This window comes from Zonotrichia leucophrys, chromosome 3 (assembly GCF_028769735.1).
Source record: "Zonotrichia leucophrys gambelii isolate GWCS_2022_RI chromosome 3, RI_Zleu_2.0, whole genome shotgun sequence".
Classification (NCBI taxonomy): Eukaryota; Metazoa; Chordata; class Aves; order Passeriformes; family Passerellidae; genus Zonotrichia; species Zonotrichia leucophrys.
Window position 1 is genome coordinate 84376035 of NC_088172.1, and position 27125 is coordinate 84403159.

The window sequence follows — 27125 nt, forward strand, 5'->3', positions numbered from 1 at the left end:
GACAGGAAACAGCATGGGTTTGATAGGCTACAGTAAAGGTTATGCCACCTTCAAGTACTTTTTAAAAGACAGCACTGACACCTTCCTTAACACTTGTGTGACAAAACAAGGCACACATCAGAGCCTTTAAACACATACAGGGTATACAAGTGAAGTGCAATTTCCATGTGGCCCTACAGATCAGCCTTGATCCTGTAAAACTGATTCCATTAAGGCAAGTTTCACCAAGCTGTGTGGAAACAGAAGGATACAGGAAGAAGAAAAAAAAAGGGCACTTGAAATAATGAACTACAAAGGCTAGTGAAAGTACCAAATGCAGATGAGATCAGGAGGCATTGCAGAAGGAGCACTAAATTACAGTAACTGGTACCAGGGCAAAGAACACAAAGTCTGTAGAATTGGCTGATTTAATTTATTTTTTTAAAATATGTACTTTCAATGAAACTGGATAAGTACATGAAGGCACTTATAAATGTTCACAGGCATGAATGTGAAATACCAGTGAGAAGGAGCAAGACTTTCTAATAAGCTCTCCTGAGGTACAACAATTGATCTCTGTCACATAAGCAGTAATGGGAAGCTTGACCTTGCCTTTCTGTTGATTTTTTTAGCTTTGGAGGCTAAAATTAACTTTTAAAAATATAATCATTTTTAATCTGACCCAACTAAACCCAAAAGAAAATAATAGATAAATAGCTGAATTGGACCCAGTCTGTTCCTAGAAGAAATATTTTTGTCTGTAAGTTTGTAGGATGCACTTTGCTTCTTCATTAGACTCATAGAAAATGCAAAAAAAAAGAAATCCAAACTGAATCTAGACAAACTGTAACCTTCACTATGAACCTAAGAGGCAAAATCCAGCTTTGTTAGCAACCCTCATCTACATGACACATCCACAAATAAGACTGCAGTTCACAGTGCACCTCACATGAACCCTGATCTGAATATAGAAAATATCTTCCCTATTCACCTGCATCTGAAAATCATGTGGATGTGATACAGACCACATTTTTGTGGGGAACAAGTCAAGCCAACTGGAAGCTTTTTGAAGCTACAGTACATCAAGTGGGATTTTAGCCATATATAGATGTGAAACCTTTTTTTTTTTCATGGGGTAACACTGCTGCAAAATGAGAGGTTTGGATCTGAAAAAGAATTTTCTGTTGCTTCCTTAAGAAATGGCCTTTTTCCTTTCTGTTCTCCTTTCTGGTTCCCTATTCATGTAAAAATTATCCCAGGCTCCAGAACACACTTTCTGTTTTGAAGTTTCCTGTAAATCAATATCTTTACGAACAGCTCGTGCAAAAAGCATAATCTGTATGTGCAGGGACATAGAAGCCTTTAAACAGCTCATGGTCTTTGTCATCTCATGATTCAGCTATCACATTAATTCTATAAATATACCAGAATGTTGGACTTAAGTGGCTGGGGATACTAATTTTGCTCACTTCTTTTACTAGAGGTTCCCAGCTGCCTTTGAACATTAGTCGCACAATATACTGATTGGTGAAGTGCCTTAGTGCCTCTATCAAATAGAATAATGCAAAAGGCCCTTTAGAAATATTCCTGGGAAAAAAAGTGATGCAAGAGATGGAGGAAGAAGCAACCCATGCCCTACTGTTACTAAAGGACATGATGCACAGGAAGAGCTGGAGCTGTACCCTGAGGTTGTGGGGAAAAAGTGAGGACAGTGAGGGCTCCCACAGGGCTCCTAGCCCTTCCAAGGAACAGCAGCATATTCTTGGACTCAGGTTGCTGTCTCCATCACACAACATTGCTGGGAATTCTGCTGTCTTCCCCTGTACACTCTGCATAGACATTGTACAATTAATACAGCAATGAATCCAGTGCAGAGACCACGGATTAAAACTGCAGAACTTTAACTGCAGAACAAGAACAATTCTTACTGATGCGGAGTCTGCCACAGAATTGGATATGACACCAAGTGACAAGCTGGAGTCAGTTTCTAGACAGATGTTTAGAAGAATACATGTGTAAGGAGCAGGATTTCACACAGAGAACTAGATTTCTACTTCTAGAAGAGAGCATCTGTGGAACAAGTGTCTTTAGAAGGATTCTGTGGGATGGACTGTCTTGGACTAGTTGATCTTTCCTCCCATTTTTGAGGGTCCACAGAGCTCCATATGTGAGACCAGCTTTGTACAGTCCTGACCTCAATGAGATACTTTCCAGTCAGCTGCACACACCTAGTTAAGAGATGTGAAACATTCCCTCTCTCCCTTCATCCTAAATTGTGACAAGTTTTGCCAGAGTGAGTGTTGTTCATTTCCACCATGCCACTCCTTCTCCATTACACCTCTACTCTGCCCAGATTACACAGTGGCACCCAGTGCCTGAGGGAATGTGGTGTGTGGATGAATATTCATAGGACAGCTTCCATTCTTAAGGGTGACACACTGAACAGTTTCAAGGACATTTCCCAAAATTCGAATCTTGAGCTGTACTGAGACTTTGGTTTTCCTAGGGAGGGACTGCAGCAGATTCTCTCTGTGGGATGACTGAGTTCTTGAGGGACCATAAGGAACTCCGAAGAGAGCATTTAGGCTGCAGATGCAAATTCTGGAAATTCTCTTGGGAACAACCTAACACATAACTTAAAGAAGCCAACAGCTCATCTGGAGTTTCTAGCCTAAGACAATGGTACAAGAGGGCCCTTTAGAAGGCAGAGTTGACTGCATGGTTCTCCAAATTCTCTCTTGGCAGTGATCAGCAATGCACCATTCTACTAAAGAAACTTAAAAAAAAAAAGTTTTAAAAAAATGAACATCCAGACATTTCAGATCATATTCTGCTGATAAATACTGTGATCCTGGTGAGGGGAGAAATTAATCCCATGAGTTTAACTGAAAAAAAATTCCAAATGCTGAAGTGAGAGAGTTAGCAATAGGGAGGAGATTTTTATTATCCAAAGGTGCTCTTTGACTGTGAAATACTGTGAGAAAAAGACTCTTTGCTGGTTCCCAAGATACAGCATCCACATTTCAAGAGGTTGACACTATTAGGAATCTTCAGAGAAAGTAAACACATTTTTCTGTGTATTTCTCAATAACATTGCAATTGTACTTCCTTTTTGTAACCAAAAAGAAAAAGAGAATGTTTTTCTTTCAAGCAATTATCAAACACCTTCAGTGTGGACATAGAACAAAATGCTTAGCAAAACTCAATCCACAGACAAAATCTTCCAGAGGCAATAAGCAAGATGAAGGAAGGATGAAGATACTTGTTCATTTTCAGTGGGTGCATTAAGAGAGTAAATTTTAAAATCTGCTTTTTAAAACAATGTTTAAAACCATCAAACTCTGTTTGCTTTTCTTCCACACAGAGCAGACAATCACCATCAGAAACTGACCAAGCCATATTTTAGGATATAAAACACTCCAAGGACTAATGGCAGCAGGGCTGATGATTTGGAATATTAAAGACTAAGAAAACTCTTTTGTTACACACACTTCAAAAGAGGAACCAATGAAGAGGCGATAAGTAAATAATAGAACAGTAAAATTAGCATTAGACTTTGGCATTGACCAGCAAATAAAAAGCAGAGATACTATAAAGACATGAATTATTGAAGAAGGTAGAGAACATTATAGAGATGAGACATCACTTTTATTAACCAAACCTGTTTAGAGAGATAAAACCCAGCAGCCAGATCATGACAGGCATGGGTGACAAGTGACAAAGGGTTACTGGCAGTGGATGTGTGGGAGGAAGGCATCCCAGGCTGAGGTTGGTACTTTTCCCTGTCTACACTCCATTGATCCATAGTGAGCTGCACGGCACTTTGACATTTCCAAAGGCAAAACCATGGCTTGAAGAGTCTACCAAGTTAGAAGCTGCTGTTCAAATTGTCTTTTTTTCCATGCTGGTGTTTTCCTGAGATTCAGAAGACTGTAACAATTCATTGTGGAGTAGAGCTGCGCGGTCGAGTCCAGCCCTCTTCAATGGGAGAACTGCACACTAGGCAGCTCTTGAAACCTCCTGTTAATGGCACTTTCACACATCACACTGAGAGGTGATTGAGGAGAGCACTCATCTTGGTAGGCAGCTGGCAAGTGCATCGGGCCTTGGTATGGTCACAAAGTTCATGGTGCAGTGCAATAGTGGACAGATCTTTTCATGATCCTTCAACACTTCACTCAAGTGTTTCATTTCATCTGTTAGCTTTCCGATTTCTCTTTTCAGGGAGGTATTTTCTTGCTCAAGAGACTCATATTCCTGGAAGGAGGGGAAAGAAAAAAAACAACAACTTACAGTCAAAACATTCCTTTCAGTGCTTCCACCTTGAGTACATTCACATAACAGTAGAAAAACAGTGTGGTTTCTTAGTACAACTTACGAAGTGCTAAGAGAAAGACAGACCCAGCCTGGGTGCTGGAACAGGGGAAAGTGCTTTACAACCTGTGCCCTGAGCCCACTGGGATTCCTTTCACAGCCCTAGAGAGCAGGAGGTGCCACCTGCCCTCAATCCCCAGGAGCCCAGGGCTGCAGGCAGGGATGGCTGTGTCCCCCGGTGGCCTCTCCCACCCTGGGCTGCCTCTGATGGGAAGGGCCAAGACGGACTCTGCACGGTCAGATCAGAGAAAATGAAAGCACTGACTGCTGAGAGGTGCTGGGAAAACCCAACCCAGTGCCTGGCACTGCTGGTGAGAGAAGGGCAGCCCCTGCCCCAGGGCAGTGCAGGGAAAAGCCATTTATCCAGGCTAGCACAGCATGTCCAGTGCTCTCCTCCAGGCCTGCCAGAGCTTGTAGCCACCTTCTGAGAAGCCTGAGAACTCAGGAGGAGGGAAGCATCATGCCAACTTGAGGCCAGACTCATTCTGTCACCAGAAGGCCAGACCACTGCCTTTGGTTATCCCTGACCTGGCTGCTTTTGAGCTAAGACTTCTCTGGCAATAAACAAGCTGTTGTTAACTGCAGAGGAATTCTGAGTTACTCTGCAGCATGCATGTGATGGATGCAAGACTCCTGTGCCACATTTTTTGATAACTGTGTGTCTCAAGTGTCCCTGCTTCTAAGCCTTCCCATCCCAAAGAGCAGAGAGCTGGAGGTTCAGGGCCAGCCCACTGAAAACCTGCAGATGGATGTCTCACTGCTGGCCCAAGGCTCAACATCCACCCACTCAATCTCACCTCCCTGGGAAAGCTCCAGAGCAAACTTCAAAGCCTACACGTGCCTGAAAAGGCAGCAGGGAGAGCCTCTCATGCAATGTTGTTCTGGGCAGCCTGGCACTGCCTCTGCTCCCCTCTGCTGCAGAACTTTGGGCCCCTGGTCCTCCCTCACACCCCTGAGCCACCTCTCACAGACTGAAACAGGCACAGTCCTCCTAACACAGCGCACAGCATTGGAGCCAAACTCCAGCCAAGCTGTCCTACCCCCACCGTCATTCTGCTCATCTCTTCTTGCCCCAAACCCCATGGTCCTGGGTTTTGGAATAAATGCTGCTGTCCCATTGCTCAGTCTCATTTTCAGGGGTGAAACTGTCACGTTGTTCTTGCTAAGAATGAATGTCCATTCAACCAGATGTGCCCACAGCTGGCAAAACCTGTGTGCCTCAAAATGAAGATTCCCAGCACGAGGAAGATCCTCAAGTTCAGCAGGAACATCAGATAGGCTGCAGGATGGCACAGGGCCCAAAAATTATTCCAGAAAAGCCGGGGGTTACCACTTTTCAGAACTACCCTGCACCTGGCTTTCTCAGGCGCTGACTCAGAGGAGATCTGGGAAAAACCAAGCCCAAAACTCCCCACACTGTCCCTCTTAGTCTCTGCTAACTGCTGGCAAATCCTTCCACAGTGAGAAAGAAAAAAGCCCATGATGAACCTTCAGAGCTGAGCAACTGACTCAGCCACAGCGGCAGTCAGTTTTGTGCTGCAAAAGTGACACCTGCCCCAAAAGCTGACATCTGGCTACAAGAGCACTGTGGTGTGAGCTAACATCCATCAGAGAAAACGGATCCCTGTCCTCCAGTGTTTGCACTGGGACACAAGAAAAGCACACCAGATTGTGATATGAAGAGCTTCTTCAAGAATCAATTACTTTCATTTCATCTGTTTGAGCACCCACTGTTATTTTCAAGGCATACAAGTGTAACAGCTAGCCAAGTCGAGCTCTCACACTTACAGGTTCCCAAGTTCCTAAGAAGCTTTTTCAACTGGGCATGTCTGGGAACCCTGTTGATGACACCTCAGTTCTAGAATTTATTTAAGCCAGCATTGACACTGCATGTTCCCCTCCTCTTCCATCACCTTCTACCTTGTAAGACAACAAGAATTCATCCACTGTCACAGCAAACGTGACAAGCTTAACACTGTTACAGAAGAAAATGGTTCTGGTTTAGCCCAAAGGAGCCCTGTGATCCCATTCTTTGGGGGTCACAGGAAGAGCAAAAGAGGGAGGATGAGGCAAGGGCTGGACCATGTCTCTCTCTTCCTAGCAGTGTCACTGAAGGCAGAGCTGCACTGTCCAAGAGCAGCATCACTGTCTGGAGTACCCGACCAGGCATCCCATAGCATGCTTTCAGTGCCTCACACCCACAGCTCTCTGAGCAGGATTGTGTGAAAACAGGCCCATGCCTGCTTAATAATTCCAGTTTATTGTAAAGTCCCGTGCTTGGTACCCAAGCCATGCCTGCAAAGCACCAAGTACCCATTCACCTCGTGAAGTTTATCAGCTTTCTGCGTTTGCTTCTTCCGGCTCCTCTGCGCAGCAACTCGATTCTTTTCTCTCCTCCTTACTTTTCTGTCATCTTCTTCCCGACTCTGGAAGACACCAGCCAGAAACACTTCGCTAGTTTGCAAGGTGCACACAGAAGATGCCCGAAGTCGGGTGCGCAACTTTCTGAGAACGAACACTTTCAACTTTACAGCGCTGATGCTCTGTTTCCCAGAGACCGCATGGTCCCTGTAAAGTGCAGCGCATCCCTCGGCCCCGCTGCACGGGCGGGCCCGAAGCGGAGGGGTGGAAGCCGGTAGGCTGCCGGGGGATACCGCAGGAGCACTGCTACTGCTGGGGGGAGCTGGGGCACGGCAGGCTGCCGGGGATGCCGCAGAGCCATGACCGCAGGGGCATCGCTACTGCTGGGGGGAGCTGGGTAGCCGAGCGGGGACCGGCGCTCCCGCTCTGCCGGCGGGCAGCGCTTTGCACCTGCCTCGCTCCGGCGCGGCCGACGGGCGGAGGTGCGAGCAGCGGGCAGGAAAGCGCTGCTCCTTTCCCGGCTGCCCGCGGCTGGGGAAAAGCCGCTGCCCGGCCGTGCCCCGGCGCTCCGCCCGCGCTCCCATCCGGGCAGAGCCGGCACGGCGGCGCCTCCCGGGAAAAGAAGGGCAGATGCCCAGGGCAAGGGGCAGCCCCGGCGCGGCGCTGCCCGGCGTGACTCAGCCCCATGTGCCCGCCCGCCCCTCCGCAGCCCGGTGCCTACCTGCTGGCCGCCCTCGGCCGCCGCGCCCCGGGACAGCGCGCTGGCCCCCGCCGCCGCCGCCGCCGGGAGGGCGCAGGACATGCCGGCGCCGCAGGGCTCCCCCGGCCCGCGGGGCTGCGAGTGCCGGCAGCGGAGGGAAGGGAGCGCAAGGGCAGGGAGGGGCGGGCCGGGGCAGGGGACGCGCCGCCCCGGGCCGGGGGTGCCGCCGCCAGGTGCCGGAGCGGCCGGGGCGGAGCCGGAGCCCACATGGCCCTCACATGGCGCCCGCCCGCACCGGGAACCCGGGACCACCGGGCCGCCCCATCCCGCGCTGCTCCCCGCGGGGACCGCCCCCCGAGACCGCCGGGAGCCGCGGAAAGTCCGGGTCACGGCGCTGCCGGGCAGGAGCTGCCTGAAAATCCCCCCGGAGAGCCCCAGCCCCGCGGGCCGGCTGCTCTCGACGCCCCCCCGGGCGGCCCGACTCGCTCCTTCGCCTGCAGAATTGAACTCCCCGCAGTTTCTGTGCTCTCCCGGCTGCCCCGAAGCCCGTGTGTTCCCCGCCGCTCACCTCCGGCCGCTCCTGCACGCCGCGCTCCTGCGACATCGGCAGCTCCACATGCGGCACAGCCAGCTCAGCCCGGGATCGTGGGTGTGAGGACACAGCATCCGTCCTGGGATAAAGCGATTTTCACTTTCGCTACTCACCCTGTTCCTTTAAATAATAAGGAAATGCGACAGACTTCTTGTAAAGGCAAAGCCAGACAAAAAATGCTGGAAATACAATTGCTGTAGACAAAAATCTTTCTCTTCCATTATTCTGTCGAGACTATTTTAACAGAACACCGTTTCTTTTACCTCTCGGAACACCTTCCTGCATTTTAATTGCAGTTACCTTGGCTTCATGCTCTGAAAGGGGGTGTTTGCACTGACAGCTACTTCAACATCCTTGCTCTTCTGCAAAAGGATTTGTACCCTCCTGGCTGTGCTCAGCTCACAGAGGTGAACACATGGCCATGAGAGGAGGGTGTGTGCCCCCCAGCTGCAGGGCAGTCAGTCACAAAGCCCCAGGTATCTCCATAAATCTGATACTTCCCTATTTCTCTGGTTTCCTCAGCAGCTTGAGTCATCCAGCTTAGATGAAGTTATAGAGTTGGCAAACTGAGTAAATATAGGCTGTCCTTCCGGGAAGATCTGGCTAACAGTTCATACTAAAGGTGAGGGAACCATGCTCCCTGGAGTCCAAGAGTCAGTGACGCCTGTGCTCTGCCACGTTTCCTGGCAGGCTCTGGGACTGTGACTACAAGGCCTGAGCATGACTTCCTTGGTTTGAAGTGCTTCTCCCCAGCTGTTCCACCTCAAAGCAGCTTGTGTCTCAATCCTCCAGGCTATCCATGAATTTATTTGATTTTGCACTTTTCCAAGAGCTTCTCCAACCCTGGAGGACCGAGTCCCTGTGAGTCTTGCCACCCTAACAGCCCTGGGGAGGTGGCTGGTGATCACAGCTGGGAAGAACAAGTGCCAATATACCCTGACCTAACCTGCAGCCCCAGACTGTGCTGGGTCTCTCCCAAGCATCTCACAGGGTTTCTTCAAATGCAGTCTTGCTTTTTTCTCGCTTTGTGATCCAATGTGCCAAGAGCAGGATGTTCCCCAAGGGCTGCTCATGGAGGCAGCAGTAACATGTGGGTTCAGTGCCATTCTCCAGCTGAGGAGATCCAGACCAGCACCTCCTGGACTAGGCAGAGAGCTATTAGAGGGTGAATTGCTCTCAAGTGCTCCTCTGAAACAGCCTAACTACACCTCGTGCAGTTAAAGGGAAGCAGTACACAAGGGCACAAACACAGACTTAGCTTAAAAAGAGAGTGTTGGGATCTTGCTGCCTTTGTAGCTCTAGCTCAGTTGAAATAAACAGGACTAGAAGGCAGTATTTTCACAAGCTCAGGGAACAGGTATGTTCTCTTGCTATGAACCATGTGGATAAAACACCTCAACAGCCCTCTGGAGTGATCTGTGGGAAAGTAAGTCCCCTTTCACAGAGGGACTTTGAACTCCATGCTCCAGGAGCAATGCTGCTGCAAATGGCACCTGCACCAGCTATCTGACAGCATCAAATCATGAGCAGCTCACCAAGAATTTATTAGTCCTGAGTAAATATCCACCTCACTGGATTCCCAGCAGCTGCAGAATATGGTTCCCAGGATAACACAAGCATGGGACAAGCCAGGGGACAGTCCCCTTGAGCCTGAATAGTCTGTTCTTGTTCAGAACAAATGACAAAGGAAATGACAAGTCAAAATTTGCTTGTGGGAACAAGTTTCTACTTAGTATTAAAGCTATCTCTGGTACATCTGTAGAAATGCCTACACAGTAATTCCAGGTAGTGCAGCAGTAAAGGCAGAGTGTTTCTGTGCAGGAGAGAAAATCAGCCCAGAAAGCAGCTTAGTCAGCTGAGCTTACATTTTATAACGGCAGTTTATCACTGATTTTTGTCTGCACTGAAGCAGCCTACACACATGCAGACTGGTTTCTGATCATAGCTTAGCACAGCATGGCTCTCCTGGAGAATGGCATGTGTCAGAACTGGGTCTCAGAGCACCCAGGCTTCCAAACAGACATCAGGGTCCATGTGAAGATTTCTGGAAGAGGAGCTTCCTCTTTACAGTTCGTAATCCCCTTTGTTCAGAAAGTACACACAGCAAAAGCATGTGTGGATGCTGCTCCAATTTGCAAGTTTTTCTTGGCCAGGGATGGCCTACCCTCATGAGCAAAAAGCACACTGCAGACAGGACACACTAACAAACAGTGAGATGTTCTGTCCCGCCCCCAAAAGCCAAGAAATTCAAACTCAGTTTGCAAATGAACCCAAGCATCCCTCACCATTGAGCTGTCTTACAAAATTCAAAGGCTATATAAAGAAAAACTACCAGACATTTCTTGATGCAATACCAATTCGCCCCAAGTTAAAAATAAGAAGCTTGGCTGTTGTGACATTTCAGTAGAAGCCTGATTAGACATGTCTTGCACAACACTGCCTATTCCTATGAAAAGTTAACTGAAGGACAAAAGGCTACTCAGTGGGGAAAAATGAAGTGTTTTATGTATTTCTGCCAATGGGAAGAACAGCTAGTTGCAGGTATCACTGGCTGTAGAACTTTTTAATAACCATTGGAAAAACTGCTGAACATTCATGTTGAGTTTAACTCATAACAGAATTTGCATTTAAAGGAAGGTTCTCTTTCCAGTGTTGCTTGGCCAAAAGTAGCCATCAGATTTTCAAATTCCTAGTTTATACACTGCACTTGGAATCCTGATTGCTTTATCTTTTTCTTTACACAGTCCACTTGGCCAGCATTTCCAGATGCATTTTTCTTCTTCCATCTAATTGCAGTTGCAACATGGGCTATGGAAAAGAAGACCAACTGCTCTAACTCAGAGCATCCATTCCCACTTACTTGAAATCCTGTGCAGGCCAACTATCCTTAAGTCTCTAAACAGAAACATGCACTGTGTGAATTTATTTATTAAGTCTTAAACCACAGTGCTTTACCTTTTAATTTCTTATGGCATTTGTCCTACCCCAGCTATTCCTGAGGGAACTTCTTCAAAGAGATACCTATTCCTAGCTATTTTCTGTACTTGCCTGTCATTTGCAGAGAAGAGCAGAAAACGGTCCTATTAACAGAAAATGGCCAAACACTGTAACAGTGGCCATGCAGAATCTTGCAGGGCTCACCTTAGCCCAGGAGCAGCCAGGATCCGTGTGAAGAAAGCCGTAGCAGGGATTTCCAATGCCGCACAGAGCGCACGCACTAAAAATAGCAAGGGGCTGTGTGAGAAGCAGTCTGAGCCACACACCCCACAGCCCTGCAGCTCCAGTCCCTCTCACATCCTGTCCTCTCTCACCCAATAAGCTTTGCAGCCCTGAGATTAATAACACTTGTGAGTTCAAAGGCAGTAAATGGAACTACTTCAGTTACTCAAGCCAGAATTTAACACAGATGTCTGCTGAAGTACGCTCACTGCTCAGCCACCATCTATTCCAGGATTAGAACTGACAATATTATCTGAAGCTTTGATCTTCCTTAATTGATTTAATTTACTTCATATAAAAACACACATTTGTATATACAAGGTCAGGAAAAATATTTACATATTATTACATATACAAAGTCTCAGTACAGATGCTCACTTTTACAAAAGAAATTATGCTAAAATCTGTTTTCTTGTGAACTCTCAGTCTCTTAGACATGGGGTTGGACCTGTCTTCTTAGCACCAAACATGTCATTAATAAAGCTTCTAAAACCCCCTTCCATTTACTGTGTAACAAATATGTTACATACTAGACAGGAGTATTTACTGCAGGCACATGCAACCATAAACTAGAAAAAGTTATAAATGGTTAAGGCACAAGGCTCAATTTAGTACTAATTTCCAATATTCTAGGCACCAATGAGTAAAGAAAACAAAAGTAAGCTAGCTCAAGTGAATACCATTAACTGGTAGCCTCTAGTGATCTTTAAAGTTTAGTCAAACAACACCAATGCAAACATAACCCAAGTCAAGATCCTTTCTTGGGTAGAAATATTGCTCAGGAAAACCCCAGGTGCACAACTGGATTACATTAAATGATATATCAGACCCTAAGATGTTGATGGTTGAATTCGTGTTCAGAAGAGCACACTGCAAGTAAACACATACAATTATTAAAAATCCAAGTTTCAACAAACATGACTATAAATAAGCCTAAATGACCTACATTCAGGAAAGGTAGGATAGCAAGGATTAATGTCACATGTGTGCATAGACTTCCTTAAAACTCCAACATTGCACCAAATTTGGTGATTTCAATATGCTGCAGTGTCAATTAATTCATTAATATAAAAGCCACATGCCTCAGTAATTAATGAAGGTGCATTAAGAGAACTAGACATTCTCCAACCTCTTTAGAGACACGCTGAATGTAAATGAACAGTTAGTGGTTTCCTAAAAGACTGCCCACATACATAAAGCATGCACATGAACTCTGAGAAGCACAAGGACTCAAGCTAAAAACTGCAATATAAGAGCAAAAAATGAGTTAAATGGCAAATACACTTGCTGGATATTGGATGCTACTGGTACATGTACCATATATCATCAGCATGTCAGCAAAACCAGAAATATTTAAAAGGTCAAAGACTCATTAAAGAAACTCCCATGTATAGCACTGAGGGGAGATGAGTTCTAAGAAATAAAGGTGGGACACATGGAACAAAAGTACAACTGAGATTCCAATGTGAAAACACAAAAGGAAAAATTCATGCACTGAGAGTGATCTTCCTCCGCCGCAGTGGGTAGCGCCTTCTCCCGGGGGAATCTGCAGCTTTTCTTCTTTTCAGCAAAACATAAGGATTTTTACTGCAAACAGTTCCTGTTGGTGTGACTTCTCCTGGTGGTACTGAATTTTGGACGTTGTTTTCCTCCTTCACCTTGAAACCAGAAAAGACTTCTTGCCGCAGCTTGCAGAGTTCCAAGGTTGGTTGCATAGTCAATGCTTGGGAAAAACCTTCTGCTTTTTCTATGAGTGCTGGAATACACTGCAAAAACAAACCCGAGGATCTCAAGTTACATGGGAAAAACAATGGTCAGAAGGCATGCAATATGCTAATGAGATTGTGACAGGCACAAAAGCTTCAGTGTCTGCAGAGATGATGCTCAGGGTAGCAAGTGAGGGCTGTGAATGCAGAGCTACCATGCCAATAGTGAGGTGTCTGCACCCAGAAACCATGCAAAGAGTGTGCCAAGGTGAAGTGTTCCCTCATGACATCTCTAAGCTCAGGCAGTATCACAGGAACACCACAGCTCCTAAGCAGGTACTGAAATGTCATACTCTAGATGAAGCCATACAAGCCTTCAAAAGATGTTTTTCAGATGCTGCAGGTTCCAAAGTCTCAATGGAAGCATTTCTTGGGTAATCTCCCTTACTACCACATGAGGGAGAATGTTTTGCACACACAATGCTTTACCTGCTTCCTAAGTACACACACAGGCTTTTTTCTACCAAACTATAAGGAAAAGTATTTAGAACTCCTGCTTTGTGACATATTACCAGATCAAGAAGATAAAAACATATTTCTCTTGGAGCACATGGAGGTCTCACCTGCATGGCTTCGCTGATCTGTTTGGATGCCACCTCTGCCGCCTGCTTCAGATCTGCGATGTAAGCATCTGCAGACAAACACAGCCAAATCAACTTCTGAAACATAACCCTTTCCCCCACTGCTCACTATCAGAAAATGGACAGAAAACCAGTCAAGTCCCTGTATAAAACCAAAACCTGCAGCACATCCCTTTCACTGTAACACTGAGAACAGCTGGCATGGTATATCTCACTTAGTAGCACTCTGTATCACTCAAACTGCAGTAGAGGCTAGCAGTCCCAACTACAGAAAACCCCAAAGTTCTTACCTAAAAAACACAAAGCCAGTATTTGAAATAAGAGAAGAGTTGGAAAGAAATAATTACAGAGGAAGATTTGTTTTCAAAACTTTTAAGCTCATATTCCATTTGATAAAACCCACACAGAACACAGAGAACAGACACCACTGTGGGGAACAGGAGATTTAGAAAACCCATTTTCAGAAGGGCAAATACAATAAAGGCTGGGATTTTTTTCTTCTGGCTTAATTTATCAACACCAAAAAGAACCAAACCTAAATAACATGAACTGCATTAATTCTGCTGTGCTAACAAGAAAAAATCCCCCAGCTTTCAGGAACACTGAAGCAGGCAGCAGGTGCAGAACACCAGCATATATTTGACTCTAGTAGCAATGTGATAAGATCACCAATACTTTAATTCTGTATTCAAGAGTTAAACTCTAGCCTATTATGAAACTGTTTTGCATGTTCTCCATCCACAAAACTTAAAATGAGCACACTAGCATGCTTCTGGGAAGTAAGGAGCCTCACCTCCACTACTATTAGTTTTCTGTAGGGTTTCACCAGTGCCTGCAGTAGAACAGTGTCAGGTGGTGCACACACCCCTAAACCCTGTCAGGGTTAAACACAGCATTTTGTTTGGAAGTCAATCTTATCTGTGCTGCTGAAGGCATTTAGAATCAGTCACAGCATTCTAGCTCAGAGTTACAGTGATTCCCTGCTGAAAGGTGGTAACCACCAAGGGATGGTGCTTGTTGAACTGTCCATGTATCCAGTGTGCTGCTCAGAGCTGGTTTAGGAACACATGACCCCTACATGAACATAGACACTAAAATGCACCATCATTCAGTTTGGAAGAATTGTAGTCCAGAAGCAACCTCTTTAAACTCATCTCAGAGCCCTATGGAAGGGCATTCTCTAAAAGAAGGATATCTCTACAATGAAGCATTCTTACAATAAAGTATTGGGATGAGGAGGCTGGTGACCTTATGAAATGGTAAGGATGGAGTTAAGTGAAAGAAGAAATAATTATTTGGATTATTGTACAGAAAGACTGACACACAGTTAAATGAAATTTGTCTGCAAGAGTTTGGCTTGACATTGATGGCATTATATTCCTCAGTGTTCAAGGCTTTCCAAAACATAGGGAAATGAAACAAGGAAATGAAAGGTATTGAGTAATCTAAACATTTTTGGTTTCTGGCCACTGTACTTGCTAAACTGGGATACATAAACTTCCCAAAGACTACATAATACCAAAATGCTCCATAACCTCCCTGGCATCTTTGCTACAACTTTGCTGTTACCAAACCCAAAACCACAATATCATAGTGCAAGCTGCTACTAACTTGCAAGTAGTTGACTGACATGAGAAAAGCCTGGATTTGGACACTAGAAACCAAAAGGAACTCAGATACAAAGTGACCACTGTACTGCTCCTACTGGCTGCTTTGCTGCTGGAAGCCATGTCTCACATCTACAAAGAGGAAATGATGTTTAGAATGAAGTCAGATCAGCAGGGTGAGAACTGAAGACTCAGCTCAGCTCCTCAAACTCTGAGCACCGCTGCTTGTTACATCATGTGCAGTAATTCATAGTGAGGGTGCTCACTTTTTAAATTAGAACTGCACTGCTGAAATCTGTCATTATTTAATACTTAACAACAGGTAACATACAACTCCCATTTATTAAAGCCAGCCTCAAAAGAGGACATCCCAATCATCCGCTGCAAAATCCACCACCTTGTTCCAAGGAGTCTGTACAAGGCATCTTTCCAAAGCATGCAGCAAACTTACAAGGTTGTTTGCAGCTCTGTTCCCTCATCAACCCTCACAAGTGACACAGGCAGGATGAAATCTCTGTCCTAGTTAGGAGAGTCAACACTGCCACCACTGAGTCCTACACAACAGCTTTTCCCTGAAGGAAATGACTGATTAGGAAGAGAGGCTGAAGCATTTCTGGTACTCGTGTAAAATGAACACAAGAACAGATGAAGTTCAATGTCAGTGATCCATCCGTTCCTCATCTGGCACCACCAGTGATGAAGAAGTAAGGAAGCCTTCTGGGGGTAGCTGTGTGACAATTTCTCCCCAACAAACACACACACAGAGCTTTTTGCCTTCAAGTACAGTGCCTAACAGCAGGCAGCACTCAGAATGAGAGAAATGCACACAGTAAAACTCAGGCAGCAATACATTCACTTATGACAAACTTCTAGCTTTTTTGTTAATTTATAAACAGCCAATTTTAAACAAGCTTAAAGAAAGAAAACTTGTCAAACATTTACAGTTAGCCAGTAAGTGAGGCAGTGTTTCCTCAGTACAGTTGCCCTCCCCACAAAGTCTTTACCTTGAGAAGGCTGAGGTCTTATGTCTGCTGGTTTTACCACAGGCTGGTAGAGCTTCTGCATATTAAAGAAAAAACAATTGTGAAATATTCCCTTGGTTTAATAGATACCTAATATATATATGGAGATTGTGGTGAAATTATTTAGATCAAGAATGTATTGAGGTACAGATTATAGATACTTAGTTACTGAAAACAGCATTCTGGTTAACACAATTACACTCACTGTAAACACATCTCCAGAAATCTGTTTTACTTTGCAGAATTCTAATTATTAAAGCATGAGAACTGACATCCAGGGCGTTTTGGAAGAAGCATTGCCGCCTGCTGCATGACTGAGGAAAAAGAGCTGCTCTAGCTTCTCAAGAGCCATTCACAGAACCAGCATGCTTTCCCAGAGCCACAAACTCCAACAAAAGGTGCATTAAGACAAAAAGCTAAGAAAAAGAAAAGTACTTAAACAAGTACACTCTAGCCCTGCAATAACTTATACAGAACTAAGAACACTCTGCTTCACAAACTGTGAGTCTTGTGCCTTACATCAGTTAACTGAGACAAGAAGAGAACTAGTAATAACTGAATATAACCCATTCTCAGTTGCATTAAAGGTGCAATTAGAAGCAGCTAATAGGGAAGAAGGACACAAAGCAAGGCCAAGGGAACAGAAGTTAGATCATCAGCAAGTTAGTGTTCTCCATTTCAGGAGCTGTCCCTCAACCTTCCTCAGGCAACAGCAAGTAGGGGAAAGCCAATTATTCCTTGCTGTAGTTTTGGGAGAATTTTTTTTCACAGTCCACACAATTTAGCAAGTTTGCAGTAACAGCTCCAAGCAGGAGAGCAAACATGGCTTGCATTAGCCTCCAACTGTACAGACCACATTGACTGAAAACCCACAGGACAATCTTGTGCTTTGGCAGTGACAAGGAAATCACCACAATAAATGACTGGTTCTCTCCAGATAAATCACATCTTCAGGGCTGCTCTTTATGCCTCAGAGAGCATCACTCATTTAGCTATGATAATGAAAGAACACAAGAAACACTCAACCAAAACCAAAGAAACCACTGGTACCTTTGCAGAAATAGCTGAGAGATGAAAAAAAAAAGGATCACTTACAGAGATAAACTAAGCTTTCCATATTTCTTACATGTATTTCTACATATTCTTACAGAGATAAACTAAACTTTTGCAGAGAATTTTAATTAAAATTCATCTGGTTGTGGTGGTGTAAACTTTGAAGAGATCAGCAAGAGAAAAAAAGGAGCATGAGAGGCATTCCAAATAACTAATCCACTGTGGCACTCAGGTAGTAGAAAGATTAAGTAGAAAGTAGAAAGACTCAGGTCTTGTTAAATCTTGGTGTTATGCAATAGCATATTTAATTTAAGTTGATTTTGTTTGTTTTACATACTTAATATACTGACTAAACAGAGAGATCACAAAAAGCAATATATATCAGAATATATCTCAGGTGTAAGATGAAAGTGTACCCGTGCACTTTTCCTTGCTGTAAATCATCTTTGCCTGGCCAACCTAGAGAGTTAACATCTGTCAATTTTAGTCCTCAGAAATACAATGCAGGCTCCTACACAACTTTCTAAAAAATTCCCTGTCTGTTTTTGTATAGAATAGCTGAAGTTGGAAAGGACCTCTAAAAAGCCTCCTGAAATTTAGGCCAACTAGGGCAGGTGGCTCAGAACCTCATCCAGTCAACTTCTGAGTGTCTCCATGAATCTCTCCAAGGATGAAGATGGCACAGTTTCACTGGGCAGCTTGTGCCAGTCTTTGACTCTGCCTCAGCCTCTTGTGTTTTGCCAAAGGAATCCTAATTAATCAGGAGGTAAGCAAAAGGGAGGCCTAACATAACTTCAGGGAGGAAATCCAGCAGGTAAGGACACAACTGGCTTGTTTAATGCCAGTTATTACATTACACTGTGTGTCAAAAATCCCACAGAACTGACTGTGCTGATTCATTAATCCACACTGCCTTTTGCTTTACTGAAAGTCATTACTCCCAGTATTTACTAGCTCAAAAAAAGTGCTTAGGAAGCCACTGACATTTTTTAAGTGGTACAATGCACGTGATGCTATCTATCTGTATGTAGTGTAACACTTAGCACCTCAACCTCAGCCAGTCCAGCCCTTGGGCAAGGACTTGAGGAACTCGAAGATAAACAGGTGCCTACTGGTTTGTAAATCCTGAGTCACCAGGATGAAGCAATCTGCTGCAGTTTCTTTGTGCCACAGACCCAATTCAGACACAGTCATAATGCTTTGTAGCAATGCTTAGTAAACTTCCTAAGTTTAACCCTTAGTTTATGAAAAAAAAGCAATTTCACTTTATGATAAAGAATCAAAAGCAATCATGGGAAGGAGCTTAAAGCTTAACACTGGATGATTGACTTCTTAATGCAAAGGTTTTCTGGAAGTCTTAGGTTACTCACCAACATCTCCTGCTCTGCTTTCATGGTTTCGATAGCATGCACCAGGATCTTTTTGGGCCACTGTTTACGCCTAGTTGCTGTCTCTACTATTAATTCATCAAATTGATCCTCCAGAATTTTAATATTGGAATCTGAAAGTGACAAACACACATAGTTACTGTGGAATTCTCTTTTTTTTTTTTGAGACAAACCTGTCAAGAAAAAGAAGCTTCAGATCTCAAATAAAAAAAAATCATGCACGATTATCAACATAGAAATAAATATATGCCTTGAATCACCTTGCTAAGAGAGTACAGAGATTGGAGCATAACTTGATGTTGGCCAGTTATTCTGAAGTAAATGATCTGGGGTGGGGAGAGGGAGAGACCCATCCAGAGGAAAAAATAACAAATGTATTTCCCTATGAACTCTGAATCTGTGAAGAAACTCTTATGAAGCAATGGCTATCTTTTAAGGAGAAAAATGGTTTATCTGTGTGATTTACAAGCATTAAAAAAACTCCAACTGCACAAACAGTAATTGGAAGCCTAGCTGATTTTACATCACACAGTACACAAATAAGCAGTTTCAGATTAAAATTCACTGTTCCCACTAATGTGCTGAGTATAACTTGCAAGCCATGCAATGTTTTCAATCTAGTGGTAAACAATGGATTTTGAGCACCCCCTCTGGGTCACTCTGTGCAGAATCAAGTGATTGCAAAACTCAGAAAGGAAAAGCCAAGGTTTTAGGACTCTGTGAGTTTGTTTTGGTTGTTTGTTTTAAGATCACCATGAAACCATTTAAATATTGACAGGAAAGACTTAAGCCACTGATCAACATAAATATGGAAGGCACAAACTGACAGATCTCTTGGTGACTCAAACTGGATCAGAGCTAGGCACATGAGTAAATCTATATGGAATTAAAAACAACACAGTCCTTACAGCTGCTTTATGAAGCTGTGGGCAGATGACAGTGTCTCAGTTTTGCAGTTCTGTGCATTTTTGACCTTGTAGTCCAAATACCTGGAGTTTTATCATTCTAGAACTACAACAGCAGACACCTCACAGAATCATAGAACAGTCTGGGTTGGAAGGGCCTTTAAAAGTGATCTAGCCCAAGCCCCCTGCAATGAGCAGTACATAGGTTCAACTAGATCACACTGTTTAGAGCATCCCGACCAAAAAAACGGTTCAATGCTTTTGGTTCAACAGCTCCATAGTTAGCTCAATGTATCTGTATTTTCTGCTCTATGTAACTGCAAAAAGCATCAAACTGCAGGCAAAGACCACCTAAAGCCAACACAGGTGAGTGAATGAACCACACTGAAATTTTCTTTGAACACCAGCCTACCAAGAATCTCCACTACTATTATTCAAAAGACAGTAATTATAAATACATTGTTTCTATTACACATATTTATATAACTTTCAACACTTAATCTGTATATTAAATAGCAACAACAGACAGTCTCCTAGGGTCCTCTGACAGATCTTGGTCACTGTCCCCAACACTGAGGCTGGAGGGGCCCTCCAGAGCCTCCTGCTCACAGCAGAGTCAAAGTCCATTTCAAAACAGGTTGCTCCAGAGGGTTTGTGGAAGCCTCCAGTGCTGGAGACAAGCTCTGGGCAGCCTTTTCCAATGCTCCGTTATCCTAAGAACGAGTTTTTACTTCCATACATCAAGTCAGAACCTCCCCTTTCAATCGGGCCCCTTTTACCACCCGACAAAACAAAACCAAACCAAACCAAGCCCAGGGGGCGGGAAGCGAATGGAAGCGAGGCCTACCGCTCTGCAGCCGGGAGTCATCCGAGGCCTCCTCCCAGGGCTGCCCGTTAATGGTGACGTTCTCCCGCACCGCTGTCTCGAAGTTCTGCAAGGCACGGAGCAGACTGAGAATCCATCGGTCCGTCCGTGAATCCATCCATGCATCCCTCAGGAAGAGCCCGTCCCGCCTCACTGCCCTGCCCACCCCGGTGCAAGCCGCCCCTCACCCCGGCTGCCGAGCGCTGCCAGCGGGGCCCGCCGGGCCCTGTGCCGGCACGTTCCCATTCCCGCTCACCGTTCCCCGCTCACCCAGATCGCGTCCGCCTCGGCGGCGGCCCCGCCGGGCTGTCCCTGCGCCAGGGCCCGCACGAAGGGCGCGCACAGCTCCAGCACGGCGCCCAGCCCGCGCCGCGAGCAGCAGCGCACCCGCGGGTCCCGCCGCGCCTCCCCCGCCGCCGGCCCCGGCCCCGCGCCCGCCGCCTCCGGCTTTGGCGGCGCCTCCATTTCCCGCCCGGGACGCGGGGAAAATGCCGGCCCGGAAGCGGAACCCGCGGCCGCCCGGTGCCTTCCCGCGGGGCGCGGCATGGCGGGGCCCGTGGACTGTCACTGCCACCTGGCCGCGGCCTGCTTCCAGCCGGTGAGGCGCTGCGGGCGGGCGGCCGGGGGCAGTCCCGAGTGCCGGGCGCGGCCCCGCGCTGAGGCGCTGCGTGTCTCTTGCAGGACGTGGCGGCCGTGGTGCGGGCGGCGGAGCAGGTGAGGCGGGGCGGCCTGAGGGGACCCTCTGCCCGCGGCCCCGCCGGTCTCAGCGGGCCGGGGGTCTCTGTGTGCCGCAGGCGGCCGTGTCGGCGCTGGTGGTGGTGTCGGAGCAGGCGGGCGAGTTCCGGAGCGTCGTGGAGCTGTCCGAGAGGTGCGAGGCCGCCGAGGATCCCGCGCCCACCCGGGTCCGCGCCTTGGGGACTGACGGGGAATGCGCTGCCCCCCTCAGTCAGGCCGGCCCTTCTTGCCTTTAAACCTGCGCTCTCTGCGGGCTCCTGGCATTAAACTTAAATTGTCTGTGGTCTTTCACATTCTCGCTGTCTGTTCCGTGCCTAGATTCCCAGGGTTTGTCTTGCCATGCCTGGGAGTTCACCCCGTTCAAGAGATTTCTCCAGAGGAGCAGCGCAGTGTTACTTTGAAGGTAAATTTGAAGGTAAAACGCGGCCTCTGAAATACTGCTGGGACTTTTCAGGACAGAGGACAGGATGCTCGGTCTGCCTGATTTACCTTCAGTGGTTTTTCTGCCCTCTGTGATGCAAGGAGACCCAGTGGACCAAATCCCAGGCTCTCTGAGCACATCCATTTGTCCCTGTTAGCCCTTAAAGCACAGTTGTTCTCTGGAGTCATCTGGCTGTATTGCTGCAGTGAAATGGTTTTAGAAATCCCAAGCGTGCTTTGCTTACAGCAAACAACAAGTGCAGATGTTCCTTTGTTGACATGGGAACTGGAAGGCAACTGTTTGTGGCCTTATCCTAAAAATCTCAGGGAGCTGTCTGCAGCTATTTCAGGTTACCGAGTTATTTTTGGGCCTTGTTTTAATTGCCTCTGCTGCTATTGTGAAAAGTTAGCTCAGGAGTGTTTAGAATAAGGTTTTAAGATATATAAATATATATATGTATATATATATATAGAGAGAGAGACAGATAGATATAGAATGTAATAATAATATGTAATGAAATGGTTATTAAGTAAAGAAGGTAAATCCTTCAAACTTCTAAAATCTGACTGCACAGCTCACAGTAATGGCAAGTTGTGAAGTACAGAATTTCAGAATAGTGAAGGAAATGCCAATTTAATCATAATGCTGGCTTCATAACCCTTTCCCCTTGTAAGGGCAGTGAGAGTTGCATCTTTTATTCTTGCAGGATCTGGATGCTGCGCTGCCTCTTATAGAACGTTACAAAGACAAATTGGTGGGGATTGGAGAAGTGAGTGAAATTCTATAACCTGTTTAAATCTCTCCAGCAGCAGCTGTCACTGGAATTACAAAAACTGAGTCAATGCTTGTTTTTCTGTGTGTGATAAGAATTGCTATCAGCCTGAACAAGCACTAAGGCTGATTGATAGTTCTCTTAATGTGCTTTCCCTTATAGCTTTGCTTCATTCCTTCTTTTCCTTTGTTATTACTATTAGAAAATAGATGGAATTTATGCTGCTGGTGTTGTTGGAAGATTACATACTTATGCTCTCTCATGTTATACCCAAAGGCAGGTCCTTGCTGCCTTCTCTTACAAAGTTAGGCTAAGCTGTGGTTTCAGTACACCACAGTGACTTGTACAGTTCTTTTTTTTTAATCCTTCATCTATCTGTATCCATCTGTTGTCTGCTGTCTTACATTTGTTTATAAATGAATTGAGGCTTTAGGGTGGAGTGTGCCTCGATTTGTTTGTTAGTACCAGAGGGATTTGCATCTGGGTCTGCACTGGCTACAGAAAAAGCAGGTTTTGGCACAGTTTTGTAGCTAAATTTGCCATTTTGTACTGTGTATGAAGGATTTCTCTTCATCTAACTGTGAATGGGACTGCTTTGACAAGCATTTGAACATGTTTAGATCAAAAAAGTATGGAACTAATGGGTAATTTTTGCTAGAGATTGGACTAAAGCTATGGGTTCAGGTCAGAAATTTTGCTTATACTGAAGATCCATATTAGAGACCTAATCTGACATAATATTCAATAGAATGTAAACCCCCAGAAAAACAGTTACAAACTAAAATGTTAAATACCCTTGTTAGTAGCTGTCTGCCCACAAATGCTTTCATTGTTGAAAAGCTTGTGGTTGAGAATGCTTTTTTTTTCAAATTTAAGCTGCAGCTGAGCTCATTTTAATTGCAGTCTCTAGTACACATATTTTGAAATGCTTTGCAGTTTTGAAGCATGGTATGCCTTTGTATGTCTAATTATGGTTCTGTTAAGTGTTAGGTCTGTAAAACTTTTCCCTTCTCTGCTTGTACTGTAGGTTGGACTAGATTTCACTCCCAGATTTGCCAGCACCGATGAACAGAAGGAAGGACAAAGACAGGTTTTGATCAAGCAGGTTGAGCTGGCAAGAAAACTGGATTTGCCATTGTAGGTTTTGTTTATACCAGGAGGATTTGCCAGGTCTCAGTAACATGTTGAAATACTTCCAGATTAAGTGCCCACAGAACTTTCCTTAGATGGATTAAACTGGCATAGTTTAATGTGTCCTGTCAGTCTCCAGTTTGAGATTTAATTGTAGAATTTTCCTTATGTTTGCACTTCTGTACAAACACCTTATGTTCCCCGTCCATGCTATGTTGTTCCTATATCTTCACTAGCTGAAAGGATTAATATATACATCCCTGGGTCTTTTTTCTTGATAAAGTTGTAGTATAGAGTCATTATTTTCATCCCAAGATACTTAGTTTGTTTGTATTTGCAAGAAAAGGGTATTTGGCTAAATTTCCTAATGCTGGGCCTCTCCTTGCTGTGCAGAAATGTTCATTCCCGCTCAGCTGGAAGACCAACCATCAATCTCTTGAAGGAACAAGGTAAAGTTTTTAATGCATTTCCTCTGCCATGGCTTTGGCCAGCAGGATTTCTCCAGCTGTGCCATGTCCTCACATCAGTTTGTGTGTGTTTAACTCAGGAGTGTGAAAAGCGCCACTCACTTGGTTTTAAAATTTTAAATGTTTAATAGTAATAAAATGGTTATAAAAATAGTAATACAATTAGAGTAATAATAATTTGGACAATTTGAATTAGGACAATATGGGACAATAGAGACAAAGAGTTATGGATATCTGTGGGTACCTTTTTCTGGGCAGCACAGCCCAAAAAAGGGCACCGCGTTAACAAAGGATTAACCCTTAAAAACAGCAGCCTGTTGCGTATTCATACATCTCATACATGATGCATAAATTCCATTCAAACACAGGATTCTGTCTGGTCAGTGTCAACTTCTTCCTCTGAATCCTGACAGCGCCTTTGAGGCAAGAAGAAGTTCATTTCTTCTGATAATGGGGCAATAAATTCTCTTTCTCTGAAAGATTCAGGTGTCCTGTGGCTGCTATCTCACTGCGAGTCCTTTCTTTAAAAAAAGTCTCTTACAAGCATAGTTTCTATTTTAACATTTTGTTATAACTTAAAGCTATATTTAACACACTACTTAAGAGAATTAATACAGCATTACTTTCTAAAGCAACACATATAATATTCATTTTAATATTTGTGAAAAGCCAATCATAAAATATGCCTTTTTCACAGGAGCAGTAGTGCAGAGTTTCTGTGTTAATTCTGTATGGGACCAAGGTCCCATGGGAAGCTGACATGGCAGCCCTGTGTAACCCTGCTGCTGATGTGGTTTGCTTTGTTTCTCCAAGGTGCTACCAAGGTGTTGCTCCATGCCTTCGATGGGAAGCCATCTGTAGCCATGGAAGGGGTGAGAGCTGGATACTACTTCTCCATTCCTCCTTCCATTGTAAGGAGTGAACAGGTAATGTTTTGTTCTGGCTGGGATCTGCTCCTTCTCCATGCATTGCACATTTTTACTTTGGCTGAATCTCTGCCTGGGGCTTTTGCCTTAGCTGGACTTTGGAGGGGGAATTCTGGCTAAAACAGCTCAGCTATTCCTGAGAAACAAGGGGGATTTTTCTCATTTTATTGTGGTTTCCGGTGAGCTCTTCTTCAGAAGATTCTGTCACTGGATTGTTTTACAGCAGGGACATGTCACATAGAGAAGGAGTAGTTTTTTTGATAGCACTGCTTTCTGTGATAAGCTCAGGAAATGTATGAAGAAAAAGTTTGATTCAAGTGGAGGGAGCATGAGGAGTGGATATAAATGGGGATGAGGGTGGGTACTTAGGAGGATGGAAAACAAACTGGGGTTGAGAGGTAAAGCAGAGAGGAGGAAAAAGTTCACAAATATTATATGCACAGAAAACAGCAAATTAGAATTGCACTGGCAACTCTATAACTGCAATATAACTGCATGATTAAATAAATTACAATGAATTCAGCTTTGAGATAATGGTACTTTGGACATTTAGAGAACAGGAGAACCCTAATTTAAAGGGACTTCTCAAGCAGCTCTTGGTGTTCTTGCTTCCATTCAGAAATCATTGATAAAATGTAAACAGTGGCACCAGTCTTTTGATGTTGTCTCTAAGTGTAGGGAATATCCTCCCTTCATGTTTTTCCCCCACGGTTTTAAGTGCATAAAGCATTTAATGGCTGTCTTATTTTCTTCAAGAAGCAGAAGCTTGTGAAACAGCTGCCACTGGAAAATATGTGCTTGGAAACTGATTCTCCTGCTCTGGGGCCTGAAAAACAGGTAGGTGATGGGAGGGAGGGAGTTCTGTGTATTTGCATCCAAACCCACACCTTGTGGAGGAGGTTAGCTGCTGGCAAAGGACAGTGAAGTAGTCTTGAGTGTGGTTACAAGAGGGGAAAGAGGCTACCAAGGGAACTTCATCCAAGAAGAATGGATGCATGTCATTTTTCTGCCACACATGCCACAGTGTGACTGAAGTTGTGTCAGAAAGCACTGAATCTGAAACACTTGTGATCTCTAGGGTCTCTAATTTGATTGGTTTTGTTTGTTTTTCAGGTGAGAAATGAACCCAAAAATATTTACATTGCTGCTGAATACATTGCCAAAATTAAAGGAATTCCAGTTGGAGAAGTTATAGAAGTGACTACACAGAATGCACTAAAAGTATTCCCTAAACTTCAGCACTTTATTAGGATATAGATTCAGAAACTGAGATATATGATGTTGCAGAAAGTATTACTTCTGGTGTAATTAATAAAACCAATTATTGTACATCTTGTGTTAAAGTGGAGTTTTGCAGTTGGAAGCTCAAGAAGCAAGGAGTGTTACATAGCTGGATAGGATGAAAATAGGGAATTTCTCAAAGGCCTTTGGTGTGCACCATAATAATGTCATTAACATGATAAAGGCATGTTGTACCTTTGCATCTCTCACATCTCTGAGCAAACAGTTTGTAAAGGAGAGCACCATAAAATTGTCAGTTTAGTTTCTCAGACTGCTTGCCAGCTGCTCCTACTGTGGGAGATGGCCACTGTACAGTGCCTGATGTCCCCTTCACTCTTTGTTTCTGCTGACTGAAAGTCACAAGTTGTGGACCCAGGCATGATAAGAAAGCTCCTGTAACAGCTGGCAGCCTGCACATCCCTTTCTGAGCCATTAAAAAACCCAGCTGTGTGGACATTCTCTGTATTTCATGCTGGCTGGACTGAGGGGTGCAGAAGCAACATCTTTTCAAAATACAGTTAGAAGGAAAGAATTACAGCCCTTCTACTCCTCTCCTTTTCCCGTGTATAAAGTAATAGTTGCTAAGATCTTGGCTACTTTAAAATGGATTTTCTTGGATTTTTAAAATACTTTATTTTTTAAATTGTGTTCAGATAAAAAGCCTGGGTTTGGTCTTAGTTCAAGGACTCACTTTTCTGACTGCTCAGTATCAGGAGACGTAAGAGACAAGCTCAGTTTTGTGATATCTTGGAGGTGGTCTGTGGATTCAGCTATGTTATCCAGTGTCCTAAAGCTGAATCTGTTGCTCTCTCACAGCACCTGTGTGGATGTGGGCCTGTGAAATGCTGATCAAAACTTTGTGATTATTAACCAGCAATTGAATGAGGTGGGTTGTATATGGTACCCCACTGTTCTGAGGGCTGCTGGGGAAGTGGAGCTTTTCTCTCACTATGGGGAGTTTTACCAGGTCAATGAAGAAA

General features: G+C 44.7%; 3 protein-coding genes across 7 annotated transcripts; 1 reads left to right on the forward strand and 2 right to left on the reverse strand.

Annotated features, from left to right (window-relative positions):
- Positions 1-3312: 3312 nt before the first annotated feature.
- On the reverse strand, positions 3313-11290 carry BATF3 (basic leucine zipper ATF-like transcription factor 3). Its single transcript, XM_064709085.1, is given in 5 exon segments — positions 3313-4236; positions 6675-6779; positions 7983-8020; positions 8023-8126; positions 11148-11290. Coding segments are annotated over 4 exon segments (387 nt in total). The 5' UTR covers positions 8081-8126; positions 11148-11290; the 3' UTR covers positions 3313-4050.
- A 239-nt stretch (positions 11291-11529) lies between these two features.
- On the reverse strand, positions 11530-20973 carry NSL1 (NSL1 component of MIS12 kinetochore complex). The gene is made up of 6 exons (XM_064709078.1): positions 20683-20973; positions 20395-20479; positions 18625-18755; positions 16184-16238; positions 13555-13622; positions 11530-12991 (listed from the first exon to the last, which is right to left on the reverse strand). The coding sequence occupies exons 1-6, from the start codon at positions 20956-20958 to the stop codon at positions 12713-12715; spliced, it is 894 nt and encodes a 297-aa protein (XP_064565148.1). The 5' UTR covers positions 20959-20973; the 3' UTR covers positions 11530-12712.
- TATDN3 (TatD DNase domain containing 3) lies at positions 20921-26193 on the forward strand. 5 transcript variants are annotated; one of them, XM_064709081.1, is made up of 10 exons: positions 20921-21010; positions 21094-21126; positions 21207-21280; positions 21466-21562; positions 22275-22337; positions 23368-23477; positions 23865-23920; positions 24752-24864; positions 25627-25701; positions 25978-26193. In XM_064709081.1, exons 1-10 carry the CDS (start codon positions 20957-20959, stop codon positions 26119-26121), a joined length of 819 nt encoding a protein of 272 aa, XP_064565151.1. In that variant the 5' UTR covers positions 20921-20956; the 3' UTR covers positions 26122-26193. The 5 variants fall into 5 exon arrangements, with proteins under 5 accessions (XP_064565151.1, XP_064565149.1, XP_064565150.1 ...); XM_064709079.1 differs by having other exon boundaries at positions 20925-21010; positions 25621-25701; XM_064709080.1 differs by having other exon boundaries at positions 20925-21010; positions 25624-25701.
- The last annotated feature ends 932 nt before the right edge of the window (positions 26194-27125 follow it).